This window comes from Seriola dumerili, unplaced genomic scaffold, assembly GCF_002260705.1.
Source record: "Seriola dumerili isolate Sdu_G_001 unplaced genomic scaffold, Sdu_1.0 BDQW01000291.1, whole genome shotgun sequence".
Classification (NCBI taxonomy): Eukaryota; Metazoa; Chordata; class Actinopteri; order Carangiformes; family Carangidae; genus Seriola; species Seriola dumerili.
Window position 1 is genome coordinate 1,051,670 of NW_019174546.1, and position 23,609 is coordinate 1,075,278.

Below are 23,609 nucleotides of genomic sequence, written 5' to 3' on the forward strand. Positions count from 1 at the left end.
GCTGATATAATCAAATGATATTAGGCCTGTGCGTAAATGAACCCGATTAAATCAGGACACTAGAATTAAGGGGACAAAGAAAAATGCTTAAATGATTTTACTGATCTGTGTGTAAATTAACTGAAAATCTTTTTTTAAAATAAGTTTTAAACAGGTTTGCGGGCAGGAAACCTTCTTTTAAAGAAACATTTAATGGGCCAAAGGAAGAAATGCTATGTTGTGTAATAATAAAGAGCAGGTTCACTATCTACAGTTCAGTAGGTGTCTTTAGACATGCAGGCATGAAATGTGAGGAATGAAAATCATGACCAGCATTCTCGAAATGGCCATACTGTAGTAACATGACGTGCCGTGCATTGCACCTAACAACTGTGCAGTCAGATTGTTGACTGTCTGCGCAGCGGATAGCCGCGTTTTTCTCCAAGGTTGTGCTTTTGGTTACTTACGGTAAGGTGGACCCGCAGTGTCCACTAAAGGATCAGGTGATCCACTAACTACGAAGCGAAGGCTGACTGGGGAAAATGCAAAATGACATATAGCAAATGTCGGAGCATAATTCATTCACATTTTCGGCTCAAATTCGGACTTAAATCGCACCGCTGGAGCTCCAATGTAACGATGGCTCGTTAGGGCTGGTGGCGCAACTGCGATTTTTTTGATATTTTAATTTATGAAAAATCACATTCACAGACAAATATTGGTTTCAACATGGGGCTGTGCTACAGTTTGCGTCCCCGGCTCTTCGGGGACCTGAGCGGGTCTATCTCCAACGCTACCTCGGACTCGGACCAGCCTCCGGACGCCGCCGTGCCGACCCGCGCCGGGGGAGCTCGCCAGGAGGACACCGGGGGATGCGGGGAGACTTCGTCGCTACGCGGCGGTGGTGGCGGCCCGGTGCGCCCCGGGGACCCTGCCAGGCTCCCGGCTGGGGAGCACCGCCGTGGAGACACCGGCACAGACGGTGTGCTCATACAAAACGGTGGTGGCGGTGGTGGAGGAGGCGGCGGTGGCGGCGGAGGTGGTAGCGGTAAGGGGACAGGGAAGGACCGCGGCCGACGCTTACAGCTGCTGCAAAAGACTAGCACCCAAAAGCAGAAAAACTGGGACAAATTGCTGGTGGAGGAGAAGGAGGCCGAGAAGGAGGCGAAGAAAGTCAGTAAGAATATTGACAGGGCGCTGAAGGAGCTCAAACGGGAGTATAAACAGACGCATCGGCTGCTGCTGCTAGGTAGGTAGAGTCCCTCTATGTTGTTGTTGGACTAGAAGGTGTTTTATTATTAGAAACCAAAACGTACTGGCCTTTCCAGAAATTATGTCACTGCTCTGGCGAGGCCTATTGCCACATCTGTTGGCTTGGCTGTGAAGACTACCCCCTGCGGCTGTCAATGACAAACGATGAAGATGGACGTTTAGACTCACTGGGCCTGCTGTCCTGTTACTGCTACATTTAGGCTTATAAGGAATTTTGAACAGCCTATTATACACAAAGTAGGCTCCCAAAAAGGTCCAGGTTACACAGGTTTCTAGAGGCCACTTAGCTTTTGGCTATTGGGCCATGTCCCCCTGGAAACTACTTCAGTAATGAATTGTATGGAGTTGTCGTCCTGTAGTACAGCATGGTGTAGTAGGCTATAGTATAGGACTACAGATGAAAAATAGACCTTGGGCTGACTTTGGCAAATAAAGTACAGTCATTTTTTCCAACAAATAGATGCAGGCCTGTATTGTAGTATAGTAGTATAATTAGCACAGTGAACTGTAGCATAGAAGTTACATGTATAGTGGTATACAGAGTATAATGTATTTGGCTTTACTATGGAAATATGAAGAGCGACCACTTAGCTTTTTGATACTGGGACTGAAAATGAACAAAAGTATTCTATGGTATAGTGTAAGAGTTTGTCTTACTAACTGTGACACAATTGTAGTAGAGTGTAGTGGCCTATAGTAAAACAGTAAAGTGTTATGTGTATAATGTAGAGTACAGTTTAGTCGGCTTTAGTATACAAAGATATATAGAGACAACTTAGCTTTTGGCTCCTGAGCTATGTGTGCTCTGAATATAGTGTAGCATAGTAGGCCTAAACCTGACCTGTTGGACATCTGTCCAGGTACAATAGAGAGCCTTTTGATTGGCTTTGATTGACAATACATGATAGAGCACTGTAGGCTACAGTGTTGTACAGCAGCCTGTTGTATAGTATAGTAGTAGTGTTGTATTCTGTAGTGTAGAATATAGTTGAGCAGACTTTAGTATTCAGAGGTGCAGAGAAATCACTTTTGCCGCCTGGACAACATTTGCTCTGAAAATCAGTATTGTAGTGTGGTATGGTTGTTTGAGGTGTAGCGTGACAGCAGGGACAACAGAAAAAACAGCATTTTGACTTATTGTGGTACATTTACAGTAAGATATTTTAGTAGATAATAGAGCATAGTAGAGCAGGATGTAGTGCAGTGACCTGTACTTTAGTATAGTAGCGTGCTGTAGTGCAGTGTCGAGTACAGTTTAGTAGGCTTTAGTATGGAAACATGTACAGACTACTTAGCTTTTATCTACTTGGCTGTATTTTCACACAGCATAGTTTAGTATAGTATAGTATAATATAGTGTAGTAGTCTGTGGTGTATGATGTGAAAATGATGCAAATTAGTATAGTATAATTTCCAGTAGAGTGTTGTGGAGTATAATATATTATAGTGGCCTGTGTAGTGTGTTAGGGTTAGTCTGATCTGTCCAGGGACAACCTATTGACTACAGTAAGGTTTTCAATAAACATAAGTATAGTACGTTATAACAGTGTGTAGTATAGTTTATGAGTATGAGTTTGTATAGTATATTGCAATATACTACTATAGTATACTGCAATTATATAGGAGTTCCCCCGCCTATATAATGGCGGGACTGATAGTGGAGAAACTGATTCTACTTTTTCAGTTTCAATTTCAATTTCAGTATGATGGAGTTACCAAACCTTTCACAGATGCAAAGCATTGCTTGCTTTAGTATTTCATATAAGGACGGATAGAAGTTTCTTTCAGCTGCTATATCAAGTCATTTGAAAGAATCACTCATAGCTATTTTATAGAAGAGAAAAATGATCACAGGTAGTCAAGTTTAATTTATTTGCATCCACATAAATCACTTAATGATCCATTTCAGGTTATTGGTCTTATTACCTGATCTACAGAAATGTAAGAATAACATGGAACCAGTCAGCGGAGTCATGTGGTTGATGGCTTATGTTATTTATCAAAAGAATTTACAAATATCAGTCAGCAGCATCCCAGTTTTGCCCTGACACATTTAGTGTGTTTCCAGGTTTTATGAGGCTGGACGTCACTGGTGCTCAACACTGTGACATGTTTCATCCACTGCACACAGTTAGCAGATAGGTTCTAAAATTTAACATCCACTTTTACTAATTTACCCCCACAGCTGCCTTTTACCATTGAAATTTAAGGTGAATTTACAATCCCAGTCATAATTCACTCAGATTTTATACGAGTGGGTCGTGTTATTATACCACACATACAATAACCATCTCAATATTGTACATGTAGGCTAATACAGTCCTCCGGTTTTCGAAAAGGTCTTGATCAGAAACTGAAGCTTAAGAGTCTTCTCAGCCCTGATGAGGAAAACAAGGTTTAAATAAAAATAGCCACTTTCAGTTATGACAGTCTTATGTGACACTTAATACCATTTTGTATGTATTTGCTTTACTTTAAACAGTGCAATGCTTTATTACTCTATATAATAAATGGCTACCAGTTTAATTTCCTGAGTAAACAGCCCTCACTAATTACACACAGGAAGAAATGGCTCATCCTAATGAAGTCACACAGGGAAGTGTCATACATTCTTCCATGAGCCACTGTTGACAGCTATACACCATGTGTGACCTGTGTTACTGAGTGATTTCAGCATGTTATTATGGTTTGGGGCGGCTTTCTTCACCGCTACAGAATCACAATTATTTTTGGGAGCTATCTGTCCTGGTTCACCCAGGGAGCCTCAGCACGAGCCACAGGCCACTTTTGGTTTCTCTGAAGAGGCCTACGGGACTTTATACCCACCAGGTCTCCAGTAGGACTCTTGTTGCATGCCAGAGGACTGAGGTGGTTTGTGTTCCTCTGAAAGTGGACACCTTTCAAATAGTGTTACATTTCAAGGCAACGTATGCTAGCTAATCTGGGTCACTTTATCTGTTTGTATTTGCTGCAGGTATTTAGTTGAACAGTGATAGCCATGAGGAACATTTCATTTTAACCGTTTTCCTCAATGAGCTGCCGTGTTCGGCGAGAGCTGGAGCTGGAGTCCATCACTTTCGGTCATATTTATAGCCACTTAAACTTTTGTGTTTGATCAGGTCTGTGGTATGACACAAGCTGACAGTTGATAATTTTAGACATATGCAACTCTGTGGAAAAAATCTGCAGAATTGAGGGTAGGTTTTGTCAAACGCCTGTAGAGAATAATAAAATAATTTAGATTAAAGGTTTCATATCGTTCGGTTATAAGGTTTTATTTGAGTGGTTATGTGCAGAAATGATAAATAAAGGTTTAACTTGATGCTTTGTAAATACGTCCTACTCAGTTAAAACTATAATTATTCAGTGAATACAGATGGGACGGTTACTTTATTGTACAAACATCACCTGATCTAGTTCAGATCAGTTGCAGTAAACCTGCTGAATTTATAAATCAACTACTTGATTATTACTCTCTAGAGTGAAAGGGCGCGTACTATCTTAAGCAAAAAAGCAGAAACTAAACAGCTTCCAGCTTTTTAACTCCAATTATTTTGCTGGATTTCTTAGTCTTTTATTATAGTAAACTGAATCTTTAGGTTTTTGACTGTTAACTTGAAGGACATCACCCTGGGATCTGGGAAATTGTGATGAACATTATTCACTCAATCAGTTGATTAATTGATAATAAAAAGTTTTTGCTGGTTGGAGCCCTGACTGTCCAGACCTTTATCCATGTTGATATCTTTATGTTGATCAAAATAAAGCTCAGTTGTAATGTGACTGGAGTTAAGCGTCCTTCAAATACAAGTTTCAGACATGGGAAGTCAAGTACATGATATATTTAAAGTAGTTGGGAAGTCAGGAAAGACAACAAAAAAATTTCCACTAATTAAGCCATGAATCACTGAGTCACTGGAACAGTGGGTTATTATAAGACTCTTTCAGCAAACACAATAACATTTTTCAAGATGCTATTGCCTGTAAAAAATGGAGTAACTTACAATAACAAAGTCATTATCAAATAAGTTTGACCAGAAGAGGATTCAGAAAATCTAAATTCTTTTAATAGAGTTCCTATAGACTTTATATTTTAGTACATGAGCACAAGGATGGGAACTGGAAGGCGAGTTCCTATTATTTCTTGGAAAGGAAGTTACTTTATTGTTAGGTCTCTTGGATCAGATTCTGTACAGGGCCTGTGATAATATCTGTTACAGCTTTCCTAGATGTCCTTAACTGGCTGTTTCATATCTCAGCCTTATCAGCCTTCGTGAGCCTGAACAACAGGCTCCTAGCAATGTAAGTACACTCCACAGAAGTGATCACTGAAATCAGGTAGGCCATTAAATAGCTTGATGGAAGTCACAAGATTGTCATGTCTTGTCAGTGTTTTCTTTTCCTTTGTTTTTTGAGCCACTATCCTGCACCTGAAGCCATATTTTGGAAAAGCTTACTCATCCACAGAGGTACACAGTGGAAGGTATAGCCCTGTCGGCCCTCCCCTTTAAATACAAGTGGAGTCGGGTGAACTTTGCTTCTGTCTAAATGGGTTTTATCATTGACTTGACTTCATTGAACTTTGCTACTAACTGCACAGAGTTCCCAGTCAATGTAATGACCAACAGAAAGTACTGGAGTATGAATTATTGTTATACTGATAGCAGGGCTGCAATGTGAGTTGTCTTGATACTTCAGTCAGCTAAATCAGAGTGAGCCACACCACATTAGAAGGACATTGGACTGTGCTCGGTCTCCTGGTTTTGCTTACTGTATAATTCCTGCTTTATCAAGAGCCTCTGTCCCTCAAGAGACTGCTCTAAAGTTCTTTCCGGCCTCAGAAAAAAAATTTCAAGGAGCCTAATTTTAGCTGGATATCATTTGGACGTGTGCCCCGTTTTTACAGTACATGCTTCAATTACAGTCGGGGCTAGTAAATAAGTGTGGGAGATTTATACATAGAAAAGAGCTTACTTTTAAGTGTCAGATATTCTTAGATTTATTGTAACAGTTCACTGGCAGTTATAATCTTTACCCTGCCAGAAAGCCTGTGTATTTGACTACATGTATTTATTAAAGGGCAATCATTATGCAGAGCTTCTGTTGTGTTTCCAAAATTCAGCTTTACATTGTTGAGAGTTGATTAGCAACTATATATAACGGCCTTACAGTTCCAGAGTGAGGAAATCAACTCTCAAACCCTGGCGGTGTTGTTTCCATTTTGCGGTACAGGTTCACTATTGGCCTGAAAATACTAAAAATATCTTTGTCAGACTTTGAAAACAGAATTTGCCTGTAGTCAAGTATTTTTAGATTGTCTTATTGCTATGTTTACTTAAGAAAAGGATCAGGAAATGTCTTCCAACCCCGGCACATGCACACATACTGACGGAGGAGTTAATTATGGAATATTTCTGCTCTTATTTCCTACAAATAATGTAACAGCAGTTTAAAGCTCCTCTCCAGTTATGTTGTTTTTTATTTCAAAAGTTTAACCACTGGACACAAGATGTCTTCTACCTCACTGTAAAGAACATTCTCAGTGTATGCACACTGGAACTTTCATGTTCCCACAGTACAGTTTTGTAAGCTGCATATTGGACCCTGATTCGGTTCCAAATCAGTTGTTCATGTCACAGAATCCTGCTCATATATACGTGTCTTAAACGCAGATTTAAGGGGAGCACAGGGAGAAAGTTTCCCCCTTCAGCAGATGAATGTGAAAACTGCTTTCAGGCTTCAAACTCTGCAAAGTGAAGCTCAAACATCCAGGTGAAGTAACAATAAGTGAAACCCATTTTTGAGCTAAAGGAGCCTTAAAAAGAAATTCGGATGTTGAAAGGTCAAACTTTCACAAATGCACACACATGCTGGACACACACACACACACACACACACACACACACACACACACACACACACGCGCGCACGCAAACATCCTTTTAGTCTAGTTGAGAGGAAGCCATAGCAAGCTAAATATACATATGAGACAGTACTTCCTAAAAAAGGACGATAATTTATGCAACAAAACCTGGTTCTGTATCATTCAGGAGGAACTGACAATGTTTGCATGTCTGCAATGCGGCCTCTGACCACTAGAGGGTAATGTGGGCCAGTCACTTGTTTTGACCTTGCTCTCTGAGGTGGGGAGACAGGATTTTTTTTTTTCTTTTGGTAGGGGTGGGGTTGTGGTGCTACTATTTTCACACCACTATAGGTGAACGGAGGGTTCCAGTCTCGATTTGCATGCTGCACAACTTTGTTGCACTCATTTCACTACATGAGACTAGTATTTGCATTGTGTTTGCATAATGGACATAATAACAGCACACTCCTTGTTATATGTTACACAACAAATCATTCATGGTTGTCTCATGCTATTGAGTGATCTATGAGTGTTTGTAATATAAGCATACAGTACAGTGTATATGTAATGATTGTTTTTGTCTTACCAGAGTGCAACAGTTTAGTATTGCAAGTTAGCCTAGCATTAGCTCAATGTTAAGGCTGGCCTAAGTTTTACCAGTTGCTCTTGAATGAAACATACTGACAGAGTAGTAGTAATGTCAGTGCAATTGTCACCTGCAAATAACACAATGGCAGTCTAAATGGAAAGTGCAGTGCTGGATAGTGAAAAGTCAAACCGTAACAAATCCACAACCCCATTTTGGTCTGGTGGAGAGGAAGCCACAGCAAGCTAAACATAAATGTCAGACAATACGCACAACAGTGACAGTTTTTCTATTTCCTCCTAAATGTCATGACCATAACTTCTATTGCTAGACTGCAGTTAATGTAGTACCTGTTCTGTGTTTTAGAGAGTTTGTAGATACAACTTCATCATATGTCACAAACATATTTATTTGTCTGTGACAGTATAGTAAGTGTTATGTAAGGTTTTTCATAATGTGAGGTCCCACAGTAGTGCTCTGTAGTGTAATGAGTTGAGTTTACAGTACTTACTTGTCTGTGGCAGGTAAAAGCTGGTAAATTGTTACAGAGTAAACAAAGTGGGCCTGTGGTGTGTTCACACTGAGTGGAATTGTTGAAATAATTTATCCTTAACATCACTTTTATTTACAGAGGCGGAGCATATGCAAGACAAGTATCTTCACTGTAAGATTGACAATGTGCTCAATATGGTGTGAACTTTATCATATCATAATAAACAGTATTTCCTTTTTTATGTTAAAGGTATCACTATAATATTCCTGTGTTCCTGTTGGTGGAGGCTCAGTGATGACTGTATAGTGACCTAATCAAACTGAATTTTTAAACTGTTATTTTTATTTCCTGTGGTACCACTACAATTTTACAGTAAGATGATATACTGTGTATAGCTCATTATTTTGCCATTATATTTTGTGTGATTGAATCCAAGCCACTTCTGTTGAGAATTTGCAGGATGCAAAGTCCACAGAAGCAATGGCTTCCTACCTTGTTTGGCTTGTCCTTCACTTCAGTAATTCTATTTTACACTAGTTTATACTTCTACTTCTCTACATTTCAGAGTAAAATATTGTACATTTTACGCAAATGCATTTATCTGGTAGCTTTAGTCACTTATTACTTGGTTCATTTTACACACAAAACATGATGCAGTACTCTAGTTAAACAACAGCAGTATGTAAAGTAGTTGCTTAATATGCTAATATATAAATACATCAATGATAATATTCTAATAATATGATATATATAAATACATACACACAATAATATAACTCTGTCTGTACATATACTTGTGATACTTTATGTACATTTTACTGAAGCTACTTTTGTACTTAGTAAAATCTTGAATGCAGACATTATATTTTCACAGTGGTGGTATTGCCACTTTTCCTCAGTGGTGGAGGAAGTACTTAGATCTTTAACTGAAGTAAAAGTAGAAATACTGCAGCATAAATACTCCATTACAAGTCCATTAGATTTGCTCCGAATCAACCACCTGCAACATTAAAAAGCTGCTTTCATGGTAATCAGTGGTGGAAAGTAACTACGTATATTTATTACATACTGTACTTTTCTACTACGTTTTCTGCTACTTTATACTTTTACTCTACGACACTTCATAGGCAAGTAGTGTACTTTTTACTAACTACATGTATTTGATTACTGTAGTTACTAGTTACTTTACAGATATACTGATGTATGATTACAGGTTAAGATAAGTCTTAATTGATCCTCATGGGGGAATTTATAAGATACCCCACAGTATATAAAGTAAATAAAATGACCCTCACCTTGTCCAGCTACAACATTAAAGTGATGTACAGATTATTTTTGTACTTTTACTTAAGTAAAAATTTAAATGCAGGACTTTTGATTGTAAAAGAGTATTTTTCACTGTGTATTGATAATATGATGCACAGTGGTGGAATGCACAGTAACTAAGTACATTAACTTAAGCATTCTACTCAGCATAAATTTGTGGTCCTTGTACTTTACCTGACTATTTCCATGTCATCCCACTTTATGTTTCTACTCCTTGACATTTCAGAGCACTTTTTGTCCACTACATTTATTTGACAGTTTAACTACAGCTACCAGATAAATGCATTTGAGTATATAGTAAATGTAATGAAGTAGAAGTTTAAACTAGTGTAAAATGGAATTACTGAAGGGAAGTACAAGCCCCCCAAAACTGTACTAAAGTACTATACTTGAGTAAAAGTACTTAGTTACTTTTAACCACCAGGACTAGTTGTCAGTAATATTTGTATAAAAAAGGTGGCCAATTGGAGCCACTTATTTCCAATATTAATATTGCTCCTTGGCAGTTTCCTTTTGTGCAGTATACACATTTATGCTAAATTAACATGTCACAATTGTAGTTTCTTTATGTACAGTAAATCAGTGGTGGAAAGTAACTAAGTACCTCTACTCAAGTAGTGCCTTTAAGAATATTTATGTGGCATTTATACTTTATTATATGCTACTTTATGCTTCTATTTCACTGCATTTTAGATGGAAATATTGTACATATTCTCTACATTTATTCACAGCTACAGTTACTTTGCAGATTAAGATTTTAGAGTCAAAACACATGGTCAGTTTGGGATGAAAATTAATTTACTTGTCTTGACCTACTTTCGCAAATAAGTGACGTTAAAGATAAATCATTTTGAACAAATGACTAACTTCCTATATTATTATCCCTCCTTGGCAATTTTCTTTTGTGCAGAAGATTTATGCAAAATTAACACGTCACAATTGTAGTTTCTTGATGTTCAGCAAATCAGTGGTGGACAGTACCTAAGTACATTTACTCAGGTACTGATTTAAAGCATAATTTTGAGGTATTTATACTTTATTTTATACTGTTTTATGCTTCCACTTCACTACATTTCAGAGGGAAAACCGGTACTTGTTCTCCACTACATTTATTTTACAGCTATACATTTTACATAAAAAACGGATGATCACTTTATAATATATGAAGCACTGTCATATTAAACTACCCAACAAACAATAATCGCCACCTCGACCAGCTACATCAATAAATTGCGTCTTACACATCTATGCAGCAACAGTAATAATAATTGAATAATACACAGTAATATAACTGACAGGTGTCACTCTGGTGCATAAAGACTACTTTTATTTTTGATACTTAAAGTACATTTCGCTGATAGCACTTCCTTTTAGTTAAGTAAAAATTTCAATACTTGTAACTACAGAGTATTTTTACACTCTGGTATTGCTACATTTACTGTAGTACTTCAGTATTACTTCCACCACTGTAAGAAAAACTGGTAGCCTACTTTCACCTGCTCCTTTGACAACCATGAAACTATCCTATAGACCACAAATTTGAATACAGAACTGGTACTTTCATGGAGTATTTTTAAACAGGGGCATAACTGCTTTTACATAAGTAAAAGTACTGCTTAGGACTACCTTGATGGTTCCCAGACTTATTTTAGTGTAAAAAAAAAAAAAAAAAAAAAACTCAAACGTAGGTAAAGCCTAGTACACACACACACACACACACACACACACACACACACACACACACACACACACACACACACACATATACACACACACACACACACACACACACTGTAAAAAGGGTTGCCAGTTTGGGCCAGGGCCACCACTCCGACTGGAGGCCAACAAGAAGAAGAAGAAGAAGAAGAAGAAGAAGAAGAAGAGACCCAGCCCCTCCTGTAAACCAGCAGTGAGGCGACCGGGCCTCCACCACTTTTGCCGATTAGTTTGATGGCTCCTCTCCCTCTGCCACACAAGTTATAAAATGCTCTATCAGTGCGGGTTGTTAATGTTACAGTTTAACGGAGGTTTGTTTTCCACCTCCTCCTCCACGGTCCACGGCTACTTCCTGGTGCCACAGAGAGAGGCAGTGCTGAGTTAAAGAGACAGAAATACTGATAGAAATTCAGATAGAAAAAAATACGGAGAGAAGAGAGGGGCTGGAGACGCGATAGGAACAGTTGACTGGATTCCCAGGAATTGAAAACCCTCTCTCTCTCTTCTTATTTATATGTATTTTTTGGGTATTCCTCTGTTTAACCGAGTCGTCATTCTTCGTCGGTTTGTAAACTAACAGGCGGTTTGGATGACGGTTGGCTGCGGCTGAAGCGGAATTGTAACGGGGAACGTATTCCTCCCTCCGACGGAGAAGCCTCGCAGAGATTTCCCCCTTTTTTTATTTTACAGTAGACTCGTTCTGTGTTATTTTAAACCACAATATCATCCCTGGTATTATTTTCTATATATTTTTTTACGATTCCACAAGGAAGGGTTAGGGCGACGGAAGATGGGTTGTTTGGGCAACAGCAAGACTGAAGATCAACGCATCGACGAAAAGGCACAACGAGAGGCTAATAAAAAGATAGAAAAACAGTTGCAAAAGGAAAGACAAGCTTATAAAGCCACACACAGGCTCTTATTACTGGGTAAGGCTGATTTATGTGTGATAGGCTATGTGAAATGTAAGCTAACCGTAATCCCTTTCGTTTACCGAACACGTAGCCCCATTTGACAGCGCTTGCAATAATATGTCATGGGGGTGGATATTGATGGAAGCGAAGCTCCACCAGAGCCTACAATTAACTGGCTTCATTTCCAAAACATTTTTTTGGGCAGGGGGGGAGCTTTACGCTAACCAGGATATCCTCGTTTGTGGTCATTTGGTGATATTTTTATGTATTTTTTGGTCTATTTTCGAAGGTGCGGGAGAGTCCGGAAAAAGCACCATTGTGAAGCAGATGAGGATTCTACACGTCAACGGCTTCAACGCGGAGTGAGTGCTATTCAGTACACTTATTAAACAGCAACGTTAACGGCTCAAAATGTATATTAACGCTTATTTTTACGGCTTCCCTCCTAATGAATAATACTGTCGAGGCCAGAATATAGCCTGTGAATGGATTTTCCCCAGGCACTGCAGCGCCTGTTGGGCCCAGTATCCCATGCAAAGCAGCTAATATCTTTCCCCTCTTTCTCTCTCTCTCTCCCTCTCTCTCTCTCTTTTTTTCCCTCCTTCTCCTTTTCGTGTACATGTACAGTTATCATACATATGTGAGGATCTCAGTGTCACACAGATGCCAAATAATTCACTGTTTCCTGTTTCATGTGAGAGGGTGAAAGGTTGTGATCGACACAGGCCTATTGATGATTTGTTTTGCTGCAAGGCCTTGCATGGCATTGATCTTACCAGTGGTCTATTTTAAACAGGCCTAGTACATGTCAGTCCTGTAACTGTATAAAAATTCTTTTTATGTATAAATTCAAAGTGTTTTTGAAGAAGAGGCTGGATTTTAGAGGATAGGAGGCATGATCTGGCATTTTTAAGATTCAAAAAAATGAGATAAAATCTTGACTATGGCACATCATATCTCTTTACTTTTGCATTTTAATGAACCCCATCTTGCATTTCACTGTTACCCGTCCTCCACTGGCACATATTCCCAGCCTCGACACCTGTAATGTATGTATACATGCATTGAAACACAGTCTAACCTGGCAGTAACCCCTGTCTTACTCATAACCACTGTGATGATAAACCTTTTGTTGTCTGTTGTGGTTCTTGTTTTTCGCAATTGTTGCCTCACACATCTGTTCTCCCCCAATGCAGAGAAAAGAAACAGAAAATCCAAGATATTCGGAAAAACGTGAAGGATGCCATAGTGGTGAGTTTTATCTGTATTCCTTCCCCAAAATGTGCTCAATGTCTCTGTTGTTACACTGAATCCCACTGCAATCCCATTTCACTGATTATTATACAGGCTTACGATCAGATTTTTTTGTCCTGTATTCATCCTGCTTAATGCTTGTTTTTTTTTTGTTTTCTCCCACAACTTCTGCTTTGTAGACTATAGTGTCTGCGATGAGCACTTTAATACCCCCTGTCCCGCTAGCCAACCCAGAGGACCAATTCAGAATCGAATACATCAAAAGCATAGCACCTCTCTCTGACTTTGACTATTCACAGGTAAGATGTTCATTAAGTTTCTGTGAGAGTATGTGTGTGTTTGCAGATGTGAATATGTGTGTGAGAGACAATGAAAGAAGAGCTGGGATGGTATAGATGTGCTTTTTTCTGTCTTTCTTAATGTGTGTTTGCGTGGGTGTTGGATGGTATGTGATGAGAGCATTTGCTTTTTTTATGGCCAACAAAGTTGGTCTTAGGGATGTAGCTCAGGGGTGTTGGATGTAATTTTGTTATAATAGGCCTCATGTTGCCTTTTTTTGTAAATGTACTCCTTTTTATTACATGGTGGGGTCTTTTTTTTTTTAACAAACTATAGCTAAAGGTATTGACTTTCCCTTTGGAAGTTAAGAATGAAAATGACAAATAACCCGTATGAAATCAACAGTGTCAAGTGCTTGTTAATGGTTTGATTCCCCCTTCAGAGCTAAAGCAGATTTACTGTATGTGGATTTGAATGCAAGTTGGAGCACATGGGATTCTTTTCAGTGTGTGATCAGCCATTCAATAGTGCGAGGTCATGTGTTGGAAATGTAGATAATGTTTTACATAATTTTGAAAGTGTTCCTTGTTTGACACTGATTGTGCAGCGCTGCCAAACAGGAATGGCAAATTAATACAGAGATATAGATAAACTCATGGAGGTTTGGTTTTTGTTTATTAGTCCACTTTAGTTGGAATCAAGTGAAAGTTTTAACATGCTATTAGGTTCATCAGGTTTTACTGTTAGTTGTGGAGTTGACAATGATCCCTTTTCTCATCATTGTGAGACAACTGAGGTACCAAGCACTTTTAAATTTTCTAGAGCTGAAACGATTAGTTGATAAGTCGATCAACTGAAAATTTTTGAACAACAGTTTTGCTAATTGATTAATTCGGAGTCATTTTACAAACAAAAAACAAAAAAAAACTGTACTTTTTTGAATGTCTTTCAGTGTTGGACTGTTGGTTGTACTGGACAAGACATTTGAGTGTTGCCTGGGGTTTAGTGATGGGCATTTCTAAATTTGTGATACCTTATAGACTAAATGATTAATCGACAAAGAGCTGGAGCTTGTTTCATTTTAAGAAAAATATTCTATAAAGTTTGCAGATCTTCACTGCTTAAAATTAGATAAAGTGGAATTGATTTCACATGTGGTTTTGAACTGTTGCTATCATATGGTGTCTGACTTTTCCAACGAGGCCTCAAAGTTTGGATAATGCTGAGGCCTTGTTGAGTGGACGCTCAGTTGGATTTTTGGTTCTTGCAGTCCTAGGATCTGATCCATTCTATCAAAATATTGCTGTTTTTGCATTGCTCCTGTAAATCTTAGCAATAATAAAAATAACTGCAGTAGTTCTCAAGATCCCTCTCAGAAACTTATTTAACATAACTTATTTAATGGCACATCTTAGGAATATCCATTAAAAGGATTTGGGTGTTAATTTCCTGACAGGGCCCAACAGTGAGCATGTTAACAGGGCAGCAGTCGTCTGTGCTGCTGTGATGTTGTGTTGTGTGAGGGCCGGGGCCATGGGGAGAGCCCGCGTTGAGTTCCCAGGCCTGGCCAGGCCAACGGGAACAACATGGCTCTGTTTGGAGTTTCTGTGCTTGTCATCAGTCTCAGGCTTCACTTGTGCCGTCAGTGTCACCACTACATTGTCACTTAGTGCCACCAGGCATGACATCCAATACAGCAGCGCAGGAACACGGCCAATCAGTAACCTGTGGCTTTCACCTGTTGGCGCCATTTCGAAAAGTGGAAGCACATTTTATCTGGAAACTTTTGAACAGATGATGTCATGGTGAACCAAAGTTCATTAATTTATAATATAAAGAGGAAAGCCAACTCTTGAGAAACAAGATGTTGCAATGAAATAAATTTTAGCAGTTGTTTTGTGATAAGGTATTGCGATGATGGGGAAGAAGTAGACAGTAAGTTTTCACTTCCTACATTTCCCTGAATGACTTGCTGTATATGTGTAGGTGGAGAGACTGATGGTAATAGCTCAGCATGTACCAGTAGGAATTTTTCTCTAGGGTTGCTACTATTCCAGCTATTTTTATTATCAATTAATCTGCCGATTGTTGGTAAATCTTGTAGTCAATAAAATGGAAGAAAATAGTGAAAAATGTCCATCACAGCTTCCTGTTGTCCAAGTTGATGTCTTCATATATTTTGTTTTGGTCAACCAACAGTCCAACAAACAAAGATAATTCAATTTATAATGATGTTAAACTTAAAACTTAAAACTTAAAAAAGTACAGATCTTCACATTTGAGAAGCTGGAATCAGTAGCTGTATTTTTGCTTGAGAAGTGGCTCAGATGATTTATTGATTTTCAAAAGTGTTGCAAATCACTTTCTGTCGATCGTCTAGTTGATTAAACAGCTTGTTTTAGATATTCAGATTGCTTTCTTGGCTGCTGCTCTTCAAAAACCTTCTCAACTGAATCTAGTGATTTTCTGTTCCACACATTTTTTTGAAACCAATGTAGAATCTGAGAACTTTGTATATGAATGGTTAAATACACTGACCATTTTAGTTGTTTTCTTTCAGTCTCAGCTGAGTAAACATTGTTCTCTACCTTCTGCCATGATAAACGTGTATTATACTGCTGTGTCATTGTGTCCAGTCCAGTCTGTGCCGTTTCTTACCAAATTTTATAGCAACTCTGTATATCCGGTATCATATATTGGTATTGTGTGTGGTCCTTTGACTTGACAGCGTAGTAAGGTTTTTCCAGTCATGAAGAGTGAGCCTGAGAGAGAACAATGTGGTGATGTGATGTGTCTGGTTATTCAAAAAGGAAGGTGACAAGCAGCAGAGCCATGGCTGTGTGGTGTCATGAGATGCTGAAGATGTTTATGGTGGAGAAGTTGGTGTCGCTCCTCTTAAGCGACAGATTTCTTCCTGTATATTTGTTGTGTGTTGATATGAAATTATGACATTGACTGTTGACACTTCTGTCTGAAATATCATGAAATGTCTTTTACATGATCAGTTTTGGGTGAGTCAAATCAAAAAGAACAGGATAGGCCCTGAAATCTGAGCTACACTGCCAATAACAGTAAACGTAGGGTGTATTTTTCTTTCAAATTTTAAAAATGAGATTTGCATGCATTTTCATGACTCGGGACGTTTGCAAGAGCAACAGTTCCCCCTTGTCCTATATACTACTCGACATGCTTAGTTTTGATGGCCTTTAGTCTTTATCATCAAAGCATCCCTTTTTCAAAAACTTTTTCCTACAGTAGCTAGGGATAACAGAAGGAAAAAAAAAAGAACAGATACAAACGGTTGTCTATGCAAATGGAAACAAATGCCACTGCGGTAGCTATGCTAGCCACCCGACAGTGTCTGTCAACTGGAGTGGAGCAAATTCAAATGAGCCCCGGCCCCTGTTTTGCACCATGTAGCTTTCCCTCTATCAGACATGTTAAAACCTACATGTAATGTTCTCCATTTGATGCTTATGCAAGCAGGTCACTGTAAAAACTGAGTAGCTGTTAAGGTTTCTTGTGTACCCTCCCAACAAAAAGACAAGGATTATGTCCACAAAAGTTTGTTCTTTGCTTGAGGATATAAATTACAATCTGTTGTTATATTGCTGAGGAAGGTGAGCTTCATACTGTGTACAGCCCCACCCATTGTTGAGCTGATTCACTTTTGTGTTTGGGTGCAGAATTACTGTACTGATGAGTTGTTTAAATTTAAAACCATGGCTAAATTTGTGCCCATCAACGATTGCCAGCGAGTGTCTAACTTTTATTTAATGTTGTCTGATGTCAGTTTACAGGCAGACCCATAATTATGACTTTTGTTAGAGAACATGACCTGATTTGTGTTTCTTCTTCTTCTGTTCTCCACTACAGCCGTGAAGGGTAACACCTCTATAGCGTTCTCTTGTTGTTGTTAGCCTCTTTAGTGATTTCCTCATGATGAAAAGCTTGAGTCCTAGAAGTTTGTTTTTTCTGCAATTGATTAGTTGAAGATCTGTGATGTGGGGCAAAGGGTGTCAAGGAGGGCTGCTCTGTTTTTGGATCCATGTTATGAAAGATGAACAGTCTCGAACAGTCGCTCCCTCTCTCCTTTTTGCTATTGCTCTCTTTTTTTTAGCTAAATTTGTCTGTACTCTTTAACTGAGGTAACCCACGAAAGTCAGGTCTCTCTCTGCTGGGTGACTGTTACCTAACACAGATATTCTATTCAAATCCAGTAAATGAGATGATGATGGTTTACAGGGGAGCTAGCAGGTTGTCTGGCTGGGTATGTATGGAGGGGTCTGGGGTTATTGGCTATTACTGTATGTTTTGTTCCAAGGCCAAAGGTCCCTTCAAAAACTTTACCCAAAGGAATTCCAGTGTCTTTTTGCGACTGAAGATGCAAGCCTGTTTGCTCCACAACTTTGTTTTGCCAAGTCGAATCAGATTTAGGCCATTTTGTTCTCTGTGTCAGCCTGACCTATATGATTCAAGTGAAATATTACATCACACACACCCAACTTGATTAACATTGAAACTAAGGCTGGACTGAGAATCAGTCCGAGCAGAAGCCACCAGAGAATCAGCTTCTGATGGCTGCTGATGGGGTGGAGGTGAACTGGGAAGAGCAGAGGAAAGAGTTAAAAAAGCTTGTGTTAAAACAGATTCCCTCCTGGTCTCTTTCTGTGTTATCAGTTCCTCTGTAGGGCACTGCAGCACACACTGCATTTATTCAAAGGCCCAGTGTCACACGCCTCTGTGGAAAAGAGCCCTGAGGACCATACTCTGCTTTTTTTTTTTTTTTTTTTTTCCTCCCTTCTCTGCCCCTTCCACCCTCTACCCCTCGTCCTCCCTCCATCAAGTCCCAACACTTGCTAGCTTCGTCAGGCCCGTCTTTGGGTTTTCAAGCCCCTCACTGTCTGCTTGTGTCAAAATTTGGAGAGAACTAATAGCAGAAGAATGTAATCAGCACTGTTGAATCATATTGATATTAGTTGAGGCGGGTGTTAAAGTTTGACTGTAACAGAAATGGAAGCAAATACAGGCAAGAAAGCAAATATGGCCCCATTTTCTGTGTTAGTCAAGAGTTTGGTGCAGCAGTTAAAATGCTATGTTACAAGAAACTGAACCCTGGTTGTTTAATTGAAAACAATGTATTACCGCACTTATAGATAACATGATAGCATCATAGTTTTTAGGTGATTCCTGACTTATGCCTGAAGAGTCAGAATATATTCATCTGTAACAAAAAAGTAAATAAATATTAATGTCTCCCTGGCTCTGTGAGACTTTCTGTGTGGACTAGATCAGTGGATTTCCTCCATGTTGAACTTAATCACCGGATCTGCCGAGAGGAGCTCTCCCGGAGCATGTGATCATTTATCAGGCTCCTTCTCCCTCTCTCTCTCTTGGTTCGGGGCTACTTTCACCCTCTCCCCAGTCAGAGCGCAGAGCCAGTGCTGAGTGCAGAGAGTCATGTGGTGGTTCCAGGCAAGAGGAGGAGCCCATCTGAAAGACATGTGCACAGGAGGCGACGAGGGATATTAGCCCAATCATCTTTGTTTGGGGAATACAGAGAGTCCTGGGAAATGTCTCAAAGTCATTGATAAGATGAGCTCCCCTCATAATGCTCCCCATTGTCCAGGAGCAGGAAGTCAGCTGAAGCACTGACATTATGTATAGTCATTTATACGGCATCAGGCCTATGGATGGATTTTGCACAGCGGGTACGCTGGCTATATTTGTATGTTGTAGAAGACGAAAATTAACTTTTTCTTTTTCTTTTTTTCTTTAATTCTATAGTGTGATCTGAATTGGATCACAGTGGAGCTGTAACATTTGCAACACACACCTTTGTTGCTTTAGCTTAGAATTTAGAGAAGAGAGCTTGTGACCAGAAAGTCATGAGTTTGAATTCAGGAACTGTTGGATAAACCTGTATCGAGGAAGTGAATAAACTCCCTCTGCCACAGCTGAGAGAGGTGTAAAGTAGGGCTGCAAATAAGACTATTTTCATTTTCAAAGAATCTGCCAATTATTTACTTCATTAATGGAACAATTGTTTGGTATATAAAACATCAGAAAACAGTGAAAAAGATCTATCAAGATTTCCTAGAGCACAAAATGATGTCATTAAATGTCCTGTTTTGTTTGACCAACAGTCCGAAACCCAAAGATATTTAATCAACTGCATTGTTAAATCAAGAAAAGTATCAAATTCTCACATTTGAGAATGTGCAACCATCAGATTGATATAATTCTTTCTTGAAAAATGACTTAATGATGATTAATTGATTATCAAAATAGTTGGCAGTTATTTTTCTAACAAACAACTAATTGATTAATTGTCTAATCATTGCAGCTCTAGTATAAAGTGACTGATTTCAAGTACATTCATTACTGCATACAGTATTAAATAGCTTTTTCTTGTACTTTTTTGGAAATATAAAGTCACTATATCTGCTTGACAATGAAAATAATTGTTAGTTGCAGCCCTAAATGAGAGGAATATAATGTTTAGGTCTACTGTAAACCTGCCTTCCTCTACACCTTAGATGCTATAATTAAAAAAAAAAAAAAAAAAGTCCATCAGAAGGCAAATTATAACATTTACAGTCAGTTGTCGAGTAAGTCAAATTATTTTTGTCGTATTAATATGACTTCTGTATTATTTAATAATTTACATTACAGTAGTAAAGTTACTACTACTACTTTTCTCCTGAGAGTGATATAAGAGAATGTCAGTGCGTTAACAATGGAGCTGGAGATGGGACGTGTCAACTCACAACTTTAAAGCTGTTTTCATGTTTGTTTAATCGAAACACAGGCAGAAATGTAAAAAAAACAATTCCTGTTTTTTCTGTCCAACAGTGTTGTGCAGGTTGCCAGATGAGGTCTATAAACCTGGGTGTTAGTGTACAGTAGATCCAGTGGAAATAGGCTTGATCGTACCAATGCTGACAAACTCCAGGAAGCTGCACAAGGTCCTTGTGGCCGTTACCTGTTTGTCTGGAAATAATACTAGTTTTTCTGCTCCTGCTGGTGGTGGAGCTGGAGTAAAAAGGTTCTTGGGACCCTTCTCTACGGGTAACGCGATTGCTGAGGCAATGAAGTGAGGCATGGTGTAGGCATTTGTGTATAGGTCTACATGAGTAAAGTGCATAATTTTTGGCTAACTTTTTTTTATTATATACATCAAAATGTGCTGTGGCAGAGGGGTCAATTAAGTCCACTAAACTCCCTTTTAAAAACAACCTAACACGCTACAAAAGATCCTATATTACACTTCCAGGAGTCATACATTACTCAAGCAAACGGTAATTAAATGTGCTTTGAAGAGAGGCTAATATATGTCCATGCAAGTTTAGGTGGGTTTTCCCCTCTGTCAAAATGTCTGAGTGTGTGCAATGTGTTTGTCTCAGTTCATTTTGCAGTGTCTGCTTTAACAGTGTGAATATGATTTCAAGGCCCCTGACCTTTCCACAGTCTCCAAGTCTTTATGTTTTACAGGATATATTATTGTCTGTTGTTTGTTTCATAATGATTTTCTTTCTTTCTTTCTTTCTCCTCAGGAGTTCTTTGATCACGCAAAGAAGCTGTGGGATGATGAAGGAGTGAAGGCATGCTTTGAGAGGTCCAATGAGTACCAGCTCATCGACTGCGCACAATAGTGAGTTCAAACTTTAAAATCCATTATGTGGTGTGATTCTGAGCTTTGGATACTTAGAGATCATTGTTCTTAGGTACATGCTTTACTGTATGTGCTTGTGCAGCTAAAAGTCACTGAGAGGAGGACAGGTGAGCTGGTTTATTTTTGCAGCCTAGAAACTATTGTCACATCCCTGCTCTGTCTGTGCTCTTTGTGTGGTGTTTCAGGTGAAAGCTCTGGTGTGTGCTGGTGTCATGTCATACATGAATGTGGCTGAGATATGTTTACTCTGGGTGTGGCAAGGCAAGCAACAGTTGTATTCGTCCTTTGGAAAATTATACATATATCTTCTCACGTCTGTGTTTGACATTTCACCATGGCAATATGCAAAGCTTGCTCTGGCCTGTATTAAAATACCCAACTGTTGAATTCATTGGGATTGTATTGACGTAGTTTTTGTTTATAAAGCTGTAATGATGTAGTTAAAGTTAGTATTTATCGTTTCAGTTTTGGGGGTGGAGTTCATAGATGCAATTTCAGTGTGTCTGCCTGGACAAAAGCTATTTGGGTCATGATCTGATTTTGGCTATCACCTGTATAAAGTGTTTCTTAATACAATTGTACTTTAGATACTGTAGTTATGAAATGCTGATAACTGCAGTGTGGCAAGGAGCAGAAACTGATGCCTCTATGCACGGTGCCCCAGATTGTTTGGAAGGCTCCTACAGTACCTTGGGCCACTGTAGGGTGCTGGTCGTCCACAGTAGAGGGCCCCTCTGTTGCCTGTAAAAGGAAGTTTGGATATGCAAAGTGATTCACTGATTACAGTGCTCTCCTTCTGCTTCCTCTCTGACTCACCTCTGGATTCACATGTTAATATGAGGACATGCACATGGTACAGACCCAGGAGTGCAGCCCGCTGGAAATTGTCCCCTCCCATCCCAAAGGTTGGCTCCCCTTATCTCTCCGGGTTCGGTCAAAGGCACACTTTATCAGTGACTGGGGATATTGTCTTGTTGTCAGCGATCTGTGAGCCCATGTTCCATGGGTGTAGAGTGGAGATGTTTTAAAGATGGTATAGCACGTAGACAAACCGTCTCTGTACTCTTTTCCTGAATATCTTCCGTTCCTTGAACATAAATTAGACTTCGGGTCAAGTCTTCCCTGGTTGCCCTGCCTGAAAGCAGCTTCCATAGAAAGGAGAGAGATAGTCAGGTGATGGTTGGAGAGTCACATGAATCTGTAAGGTGGAGCTGTTACAGTTCAGGGCCTGTGTTTGTCTTTTCTGCTCTGTCTGTGTTTGTGTGCAGTACGACTGCACAATATGTAAAAAAGCATCTAGTGTTTGTATTCCAGTGTCATACTGATACCACATAATCTTGAGGTATCATAAGCTTTTAAAAATCCTCTTTTTACAACTCTGTGAATACACTGTTCTCCTGAAAGCTGAAATCAGAAACCATATTCTATATTGTAATAACTAAAACCACAGAGGCTTGCAGCGGTCTGAAGCACTGAAAATACAGCTGTCCTGTGACATGAGTAAACATTAACAGAGAGAAATGAAGACAGTGAAAAGCATACAGTATATAAATTGAGCGATGCTGGTTTATATGTGACTTTATACGCTTCCTGTACTCCTCTATCTGCTCTTATGTTCTAATGGGCAGCATCTTTTTCTCCTCAATCCAAAATACAGCCAAATGACTGATGCTTAACTATAACTTTTAAGTTCCTCCTCTTTTATATTATTCTCTTTTTTTTCCCCTTCTCCTGCCCTTCATGCTCTCATCCTATTACTGCCTGTCTAACTGTTACGTTGCTGCTCCTGATTGGTTAACAGCTGGTGAGCAGTTGTATGTTTGGACAGTAAATCATAATTTTAGTGGTGTGTAAAGTAGATAAATAATGATAATAAGTAACAGCTTCATGTGGTTTTAATGTACAAATGGACAAACTGCGATTTCATCCTAGATGTTTTGTGTTTTATGAGCTGTATGATAGTTATAGTATTATGTTGCTCAGTTGCTCTCTCTTGTCTATAGTAAAGTGTATATGTGATTTAGTGCTGTGAGTTTATGAGAAAAAAAATCTTGAAATATCAACCTGTTTTCGATGAGCGGAAAAACTAAGCATCGCTATACCTGTCATGAGTTTTTTAGATCAGGAAAGAACACGTTTCACATTTGCAATTCATTTTGAAATCTCACTGTTCTGTAGAAACATCCACAACATGCCTCTATTGTCAGCGTCTTGTGTTTGATTGATATCTGGAATTTGTCTGACTACATG

General features: G+C 39.1%; 1 protein-coding gene across 2 annotated transcripts in view; it reads left to right on the plus strand.

Annotated features, from left to right (window-relative positions):
- Positions 1-708: 708 nt before the first annotated feature.
- The window catches only part of gnal (G protein subunit alpha L), a 45,296-nt gene continuing 22,395 nt past the window's right edge, over positions 709-23,609 (plus strand). The window contains exons 1-5 of one of the 2 annotated variants that reach the window (XM_022758045.1): positions 709-1,228; positions 12,441-12,513; positions 13,348-13,402; positions 13,585-13,704; positions 21,241-21,338. In XM_022758045.1, the coding sequence (XP_022613766.1) occupies positions 709-1,228; positions 12,441-12,513; positions 13,348-13,402; positions 13,585-13,704; positions 21,241-21,338 (866 nt within the window). Of the gene's footprint in view, positions 1,229-11,895; positions 12,167-12,440; positions 12,514-13,347; positions 13,403-13,584; positions 13,705-21,240; positions 21,339-23,609 lie in introns of those variants that run through there. The other variant, XM_022758046.1, reaches the window with a different exon arrangement.